Source organism: Leptodactylus fuscus, chromosome 6 (genome assembly GCF_031893055.1).
Source record: "Leptodactylus fuscus isolate aLepFus1 chromosome 6, aLepFus1.hap2, whole genome shotgun sequence".
Taxonomy (NCBI): Eukaryota; Metazoa; Chordata; class Amphibia; order Anura; family Leptodactylidae; genus Leptodactylus; species Leptodactylus fuscus.
In genome coordinates this window covers 146,687,929-146,696,268 of record NC_134270.1, presented here as the reverse complement: position 1 = coordinate 146,696,268, position 8,340 = coordinate 146,687,929, and the positions used below count along the sequence as shown (strand labels likewise).

The following is an 8,340-nucleotide window of genomic DNA, read 5'->3' as shown; positions in this document are numbered from 1 at the left end:
GGACACATTAGGGAGTATGTCAGGGATAGAAAAACAGAACTTTCAAAGATGGCTGTGGATGAGTGGTAATAGCAAGGACAACATGGATTATAATAAAAATGCAATTGTTGGAATATATTAGTTTATGGCTTATTGTGCTGAAAAGAAATCCCCGGAGGTCTATTGTACTTACATGGAGCTGTGATCCCCATCCCACATGACATATAGATATATACATTAATAGCCGTGTATTCCAGTACCTGAAAATATTAGCAATATGATAATCCAACACTTGTTTAATAAAATTTATTAACTAATTTAATAATAATAATATTAATTTAATAAAATTTATTTTTATACAATTTATTAAAGAGGTTATGCCACGAAGAATAGTTATCCTCTAGCCATAGAACAGGGGCGTTTTACCCCCATTGAGAATTCAGCCCAATCGAAGGCGCCAACTATATGTAGGTGTCCCATTTACTTTAGTGGAGGTAGCCAAGGACTTCTATCTCCAGTACTCCCATTGAAGTGAATGGGATTTCGATACATCCCATCCAACATAGGCACACCAACATTCATCCAGCTCTTGTATTCAGTCTGAACTCGTAATCGAGATAAAACATCCCCAGTCTCAGGATCAATGGAGGTCTCAGCAGTCAGATCCCCACCGATCAGCTAGCTTTACTCTATGGTTAATGGATACTCATTTGTGGCATTTCCCCATTAAGGTAATGTATACCTTTCTCATAATCCGGAATACTGATGTGCCTTCACCTATCAGGTCCTATAGAAGAAATTTTGCATAAATAGCAGAGATCACTCCCATATAATGGAATACGAGATGCATAGAAGCCTCCTACCAATGTCTATCAATACTGACCAACACAGCGCCCCTAGTGGCAGCTCTTTTAGGAGGTCTTAGCTCTGATTGAAGAGATCCAACTGAAGTTTAGAGTCTTACAAGCAATGCTTCATGGGACATATGCAAATCAATGATCTTATCTTCCAAAGGAAGAAAACTGTTTAATGCCATCTTTCACCAGTCCCTTTGTCTGGCCTATAAAGGAGCCTTAAAATGTGGCCAAGGATGCCAAAGCTATGCCACGTATGCGGAAAACAGAATAGAACGCATATAATGGTGAAATAACATATATGATGCAATAAAGAAATCACAAAGATTACATACGTTCTTAAATGGGTTGAATAGGGCTACAGGATATGTCATCAGTATCATATTGGTTGGGGTCTGACAGCCGGACCCCACATAGATCAGCTGTCTTGGCTGCTGTAAGTCATATATAAGTTACAGAGCCAGAAGCAGTTGTGCTCCAATTATAGTGAATGAAAGCAGAGCTGCCATTTCCCAGCACCACTACTACAGTGGATGGGTCAGTACACCATAGTGGTGTCACCAAAGAACTGCAACATTGGTGCCATTCACCTGAATAGGAGCAGAGCTGCTTCCGGCTATATAACTTATATATGACTTACAGCAGCCAAAATAACTGATCTATGCAGGGTCAGACCCCAACTCATCTGAGATTGATGGAAAAGTCACCAATATCCATTTTGCCGAAGTCTTGGAAAACCCCTTTAAAAATCCGTGTTTAGTTGGCGGATCACTTCTAGGAGAAGGCAGAGATGAATCATGTCCTGGGATCTCCCTCCATGACTATATGAATATGAATGTATCATATAATCTGAGAGTAGTGAGGGGTGGTGTGTGTCATCTATCATAACTATTTTATCTATCTATCTATCTATCTATCTATCTATCTATCTATCTATCTATTATCTATCTATCTATCTATCTATCTATCTATCTATCTTCTATCATCTATCTATCTATCTATCTATCTATCTATCTATCTATCTATCTATCTATCTATCTATCTATCCTCTATCTATTATCTATCTTCTATCTATCTATCTATCTATCTGTCTGTCTGTCTGTCTGTCTGTCTGTCTGTCTGTCTATCTATCTATCTATCTATCTATCTATCTATCTATCTATCTAATATCTGTCTAGTATCTATCTATGTAATATCTATCTATCTATCTATCTATCTATCTATCTATCTATCTATCTATCTATCTATCTATCATATATGCTTCATTTTGCACCCAGAGCTTCAGTACCTTGGGATCTCCTTGCACTAATTTTTCATGAATTTGAGTTTATCATGCGACATGAGGGGTGGTGTACATCATATCTATCTATCTCCTTCTACAGTATCTATCTATCTATCTATCTATCTATCTATCTATCTATCTTTCTATATTTTTATCTATCTTCTATCTATCTATCTTGTATCTATCTATCTATTTATCGCTCTATCTATTTATCTTCTATCTATTTATCTATCTTCTATCCTATCTATCTATCTATCCTCTATCTATCTATTATCTATCTATCTATCTATCTATCTATCTATCTATCTATATATCTCCTATCTATCTATCTATCTATCTATCTATCTATCTATCTATTTATCGCTCTATCTATTTATCTATCTTCTATCTATTTATCTATCTTCTATCCTATCTATCTATCTATCTATCTATCTATCTATCTATCTATCTATTATCTATCTATCTATCTATCTATCTATCTATCTATCATAAATGCATCATTTTTCTCCCTGGGGTATGTATGGGGTGAATTATTTTCAGTACTAATATACCCTATAGTGGAGCATTAGTTCTGCCCCACTGACAGTATTTTGGTAAAACAAATAGTTAACTGTCCAACAGGAACTTCCATGCCCCCCTTTTCAGACCAGTCGGTCTCCATGCTCGGGGCCATACAATCCCACTTGTTGCTACCCACCACCTTCCCCTGATTCCCCATCTCTGCCCTTCCCCGCTATAACACATCCGTAGAACTTCTCTCTCCGATTCCAGTCATTTCTTCCCTGTTTCCCGCCAGCTTCCCTACATCTTATTATTCCATATAACCGCTCCTGTTGCTACATTTAGCCGCCTCGATATGTAATTGTAACATCAAATTTTCATGTTCGATATTTTGGCTGATGGTTTAACCCTTGCTTGCTGCATGTAGCAGTGCAGCTGCCGCCTGCTCGCAGGGAGGGGAGGGATGAGAGGCAGGCATTAGGGCTCCGGGGAAATCTTTAAACTGTTCTCTCGCTCGCTCTCTCTCAATCCTTCCTCGATCAGTTAAAGCCACTTCAGTTCCGAGCAGAGCATCCGAGCAACAGCAGCGATCTAAGCGCCTAGTAAACTGCTGCCTATGCCAGCCCCGCTCTCCTGCCAACCTACTGTACCTCTCACCTCTGCCGACATGCTTCTAGGATGTTAACCTCCTCATCCTCTCGCCAGTCTGGCACTTGGTGGATACTCTCCGCAGGTTACAATGTTTGGGACTGCCTGTCTACTCACCATTCTCCTACAGTTATTTCATGCAGTGGGGGGAGAGGTATCTGCAGGTAACGTAACTTTATTCTTCTATATGGCAGTGGTGGGCACCGTACCATATGAGTGGCAGCATTAGTTTGGGTTTTTTTTGTAGTGTCAAGTTGAGATTTGGATGCTTTTTCCTGATACTTTAGGACCAGATGAGACAATGCAGACTTGACATCTCAGGTCCATTGATGACTGCAGAAGATCAGGACCGTGCTAGGTCCATATGGATCCCCCATGGCTGGGTCTCAATGATCCCCTAACTGCAGATCCTCAGGACTGGACTTGGAGATGGGATGGAGGTGCCGGGTCTGTAGGGTAATGTCCAGTCATCTGCAGGTTATCTGGATAGGATCAGGCGCTTATTGATTGGTGACAGCTCAGAAGCAGAAGACACAGTTGCCATTGCAAATGTAATTTTTTAGCATTTTAATATCCTCTTCCCTAATTCGATGAAGGCTGCTTGTTCTGTATTATTGCACCATTTGTTAGGATAACCTACTATGGATTTATTGCGCTGGCTTGTGTTGTTGTGACCTCATCGGGATCCACAAGAGGTTTATGTCTGTATACAGTTCAAGGATGTCTATTCTGGCATTTGTGAGGTTGTCTAGTACCATTCCTGGACTGTAGCAAGGTGTTTAAGCCAAGTTAAAGGGACACTAGCTCTATGTTATACCTGTCTGTAGCTAAACTGTAGGACTTTAATGGGACGTCATCGGAATGTAATCTGCCCCCAGTGATCACTACTACACCCGTCGTCTCTCCACTTCTCATATCTCCACCGACATATAGGAGGATGCTACTAGCAGTGATCTATATGGGATTTATATACTTATATAAGCCTTGTACTTTAGGTATAGAGCCCCTGTTGTTCTAGATAAGCAGATGAGGACATGGACTTTGTTATAGGAATCAAGGAAAGTAAAGGAATAGAATGAAGAGTATGATGTACCCTAGATCTAGGCTGACCCATAGCTAAAGAGGGATAAGGCGCCCCCCCCCATGTCCCGGATTGCTGACCAATTTAGCTTCAAAGCTTGTTAACACTCAGCTGATGCTCTGAGCTGTATTGTGATCACAGCTGGCGCGGGGTGCGTGTGCCTGTGCGTGAAAGTGTGTCTGGCACTGCTATTTTGGGGGGTGGGAGTGTGAGACACACTTGTGCACGCTGCATACCCTGCAATCCATAGGAGTGTGACACGTGTGTGAGCGTGTGTAAGTGAGCCTGAAGAATGTCTAGAAACTCTATAGAATACACCTGCTGTGATACTGGGCATGTATGTGCTTAATATAGGCGGCAGTGTATACTGTATACCCTTACATATATATGGTATATGTGTAATAGCTTCATTCTGACATAGAGTATCTATCTATCTATCTATCTATCTATCATTTATCTATCTATCATCTATCTATCTATCTATCTATCTATCTCCTATCTATCTATCTATCTATCTATCTATCTATCTATCTATCTATCATCTATCTATCTATCTATCTATCTATCTATCTATCTATCATTCTAATTATCATCTATCCTTCTGTCTATCTATCTATCTTGTCTCATATCAAGGTATCAATCCTCTATCTATCTATTTATCTATCTATCCATCTATTTATCTATCTACAATTCATTTATCCTCATACCAAAGTATCTATCTATCTATCTATCTATCTATCTATCTATCTATCTATCTATCTATCTATCTATCTATCTAATGAAGTAAAGACTGCACCAGCAATAGTATGAGTGCAAAGCCTTGGGTCATAGGCACGAACCCCCAGATCTATCTATCTATGTACAATTTTTATCTATCTATCTATGTACAATTTTTATCTATCTATCATCTATCTATCTATCTATCTATCTATCTATCTCATATCTATCTATCTATCTATCTATCTATCTATCTATCTATCGCCTATCTATCTATCTATCTATCTATCTCCTATCTATCTATCTATCTATCTATCTATCTATCTATCTATCTATCTTTACCTATCTCTCTCTCTCTCTATCTATCACTATCTATCTATCTATCTATCTATCTATCTATCTATCTATCGCCTATCTATCTATCTATCTATCTATCTATCTATCTATCTATCTATCCATCTCTCTCTCTATCTATCTTTCATTGTTAGAACTAAAGATCAAAATGACAGAGGTTTTTATCCTATTTTGTTGTCTTACAACTTCTGAGGTTTATAGACGTGTCCCCGGCTTGGACAACCCTCATCAGATTATGAGTTAATACTCATCTTCCTACTGAGAAGAGACCCCCAAAAACTATTGTTTTGAAAACCTCATTGTATAATAGTTTTTGTAATAAGTCACTATATGACGGTTGCTTATTGGTTTTGGTTTTGCTGTTGGTCATCCAGGGTCAAGAATGGAGGTATCTCTGGGTAATAATCGGGGGACCCCCTTACCATCCCCTATGGTATACTGGGGGACATCCAGCTTGGTTATATACTGTAGGCAGCCCCTGTAGGCGTCCTGCAGTCTGCTGCCTGGCATCTTCTCCATGCTGATCCTGTATAAGGTGTTACTATACAGATTCTGTAACTATAATGTTTACTAAGGTATTAAATATTTACCACCATCGGATAATATAAAATATTTACATGGTTCTGTATTTGATGGAAGATTTATCTTCAGTAAAATTATCCTCTGTATCCAAAGTAACAAGATTTATCAAAAGCAGCGGCCGTAGCCATAAGGCTGAATACTAATTCCAAGGCTGGAAGATGAGCGGAGTGATTTCCTGCGAGGGTACGGGTCAGATATCCGGACAGTGACTATCACGTCTGGATCTTGTATTCTTACTATATTGTGGCCCAGACTGGAGGATGTCAGCAAGCCTGGCTTGGAAATGATAAGAATTGTTAAGGGACTGTCAATCACACCGTCCTTCCTTAATATTAAGGGACCCTTACCCTAGAAAGAACGCTCCCGGCACTTGTACCCATAAACCTAGATTGATGGGAATGTTCTATGCGCTGTAAGAAAGTCTACAATTTCCGCAACCTAAAGCAGAGATGCCATTGTTTCCAATTGTAGCTGTCCTCCCCCAGTCTGGGGAAATGTCACTTTCCAACATGTAGCAAACAAGGTTAATTTATGCTTTTATTACTGACAATTAGCTGAAATTGTGGCATAGGATGCGAGTAATTGAGTAATTTCAGCAATAAATATCACCAAATAACGCTTAAGTGCGTTTCGCTCAGAGGCTGTGACTCCAAAATGAGAAAAGTATGGAAACCATGGTAATAATGTGAATGGAATTGATGCGTCGTGTCATCTATTACCGCCAAGTGGCCTATGACATCCGCAACGGCGATGAACTGGTCAATGAAGTCACAAAGACTATCTGTCATTACCCTCATCGTAAATCACCTCATCATTACTGACTGTAGTGGCAACTGTCAGGCTGGCTACGTGGCAATGGTATATGGCTACTGGATATAGATCCATCCCACCCAACTCTCTCAACAGAATTGAGCTCTACAGATAGATAGGTTAGGTCCCAGTATCCGGCATATCAGCCCAGCTCTGCAGATAGATAGGTTACGGTCACCCGAATCATACAATGTTTTCCCCTTGTGAATCGCTGCCTCCATTGTCTTTTTGGCACCATGTTTATGAACTTTTTGGAGCAATGGCAACTTCTTCATTGCTCCAAAGAGATTTTTTGACAAAAAAAAGTCATATCTCAGCACTGGAAGCAGCAATTTGAAAGGGAAAACAACTTCGTGATTCAGGTGACCCTAACCTATCTAGCTGCAGAGCTGGTGTTATATGGCGGGTTCTGGTGACACTAACCTATCTATCTGCAGGGCTTGGTTGATATATTTGGTTATGGTGACCCTAACATATCTATCTGTAGCACTGGGGTAATATGCTGGGGTCTGGTCACACTAACCCATGTATCTGCCTGGTTGGGTTGATATGCTGGTTCTGGTGACCCTAACCTATCTATCTGCAGGGTTGGGTTGATTTGCTAGGTTCTGGTAACCCTAACCTATCTATCTGCGGGGCTGAGTTGATATTTTGGGGTCTGATGACATTAACCTATCTATCTGTAAGACTAGGGTGATATGCTGGGGTCTAGTGACATTAACCTATCCATCAATAAGGCTGGGTTAATATGCTGGGTGCAAACTTCCTTTAAGTCAACCAATGAGGCCAGTGATACTGTTAGAGTCCTGATACTGGCCAAATAATGTGACTAGGGCTATCGGTTAGCAGCCTATATGGTAGCCTGGCACTGGTTTTAGAATGCTGCATCTTATTCACCAGTCACACATGGATGGCTTAAAACAATGGCACGGACAACACCATATTCCGCCATAAGGGTATTACGTGAGTATCATGTATAGTTGACAGCTATGCTATTGTTATCGGACAGAGATTTTAGCATCCTACATAACCATTTTTCAGATGCAAGTGAGATAACTGAGTTCGGCCCCAAAACTTAGGCCACCAATCACCATATTCGGGCAACAATGCCCATGTAAAAATTAAATATAGTTTCACTGTCTGGCTTCTTCTTTGAAGCAATATCCTACATTGGACCCTATAGGGGTCTCCATGGGATTAAAAAAACATGGATACTTTTTTAAGGTTAACAGCGCCACTTTTGTCTATGGCTGTGTCTGGTATTGCAGCTCAGTCTCATTCAATTGAATCAGGCCTATCTGTAATAGAAGACAGGAGTCTTGTGTTTCTGATACCATAAAAATCCATTATAGACCTCCAGTCATCCTTCTGATATGTATTGTAGTAAATAATTACATTTGTCATAAATTTGGAGCATCTTCTCTGATAACTTTGCATTGGTCTTCCTAATTACATCAGGGAAGACAGGCTTGCACATTCCAGTGAGCGCCCTCTATTGGTTTGCAACACTGAGGCACCTGACTTCCTAATTA

General features: G+C 40.0%; 1 protein-coding gene across 7 annotated transcripts in view; it reads left to right on the top strand.

The window, feature by feature from the left end:
- Positions 1-3,110: 3,110 nt before the first annotated feature.
- The window catches only part of PTPRT (protein tyrosine phosphatase receptor type T), a 265,207-nt gene continuing 259,977 nt past the window's right edge, over positions 3,111-8,340 (top strand). For all 7 annotated transcript variants that reach the window (XM_075277527.1, XM_075277525.1, XM_075277524.1 and 4 more), the window contains exon 1: positions 3,111-3,428. In XM_075277527.1, the coding sequence (XP_075133628.1) occupies positions 3,356-3,428 (73 nt within the window). In that variant the 5' untranslated portion in view covers positions 3,111-3,355. The remainder of the gene's footprint in view (positions 3,429-8,340) is intronic.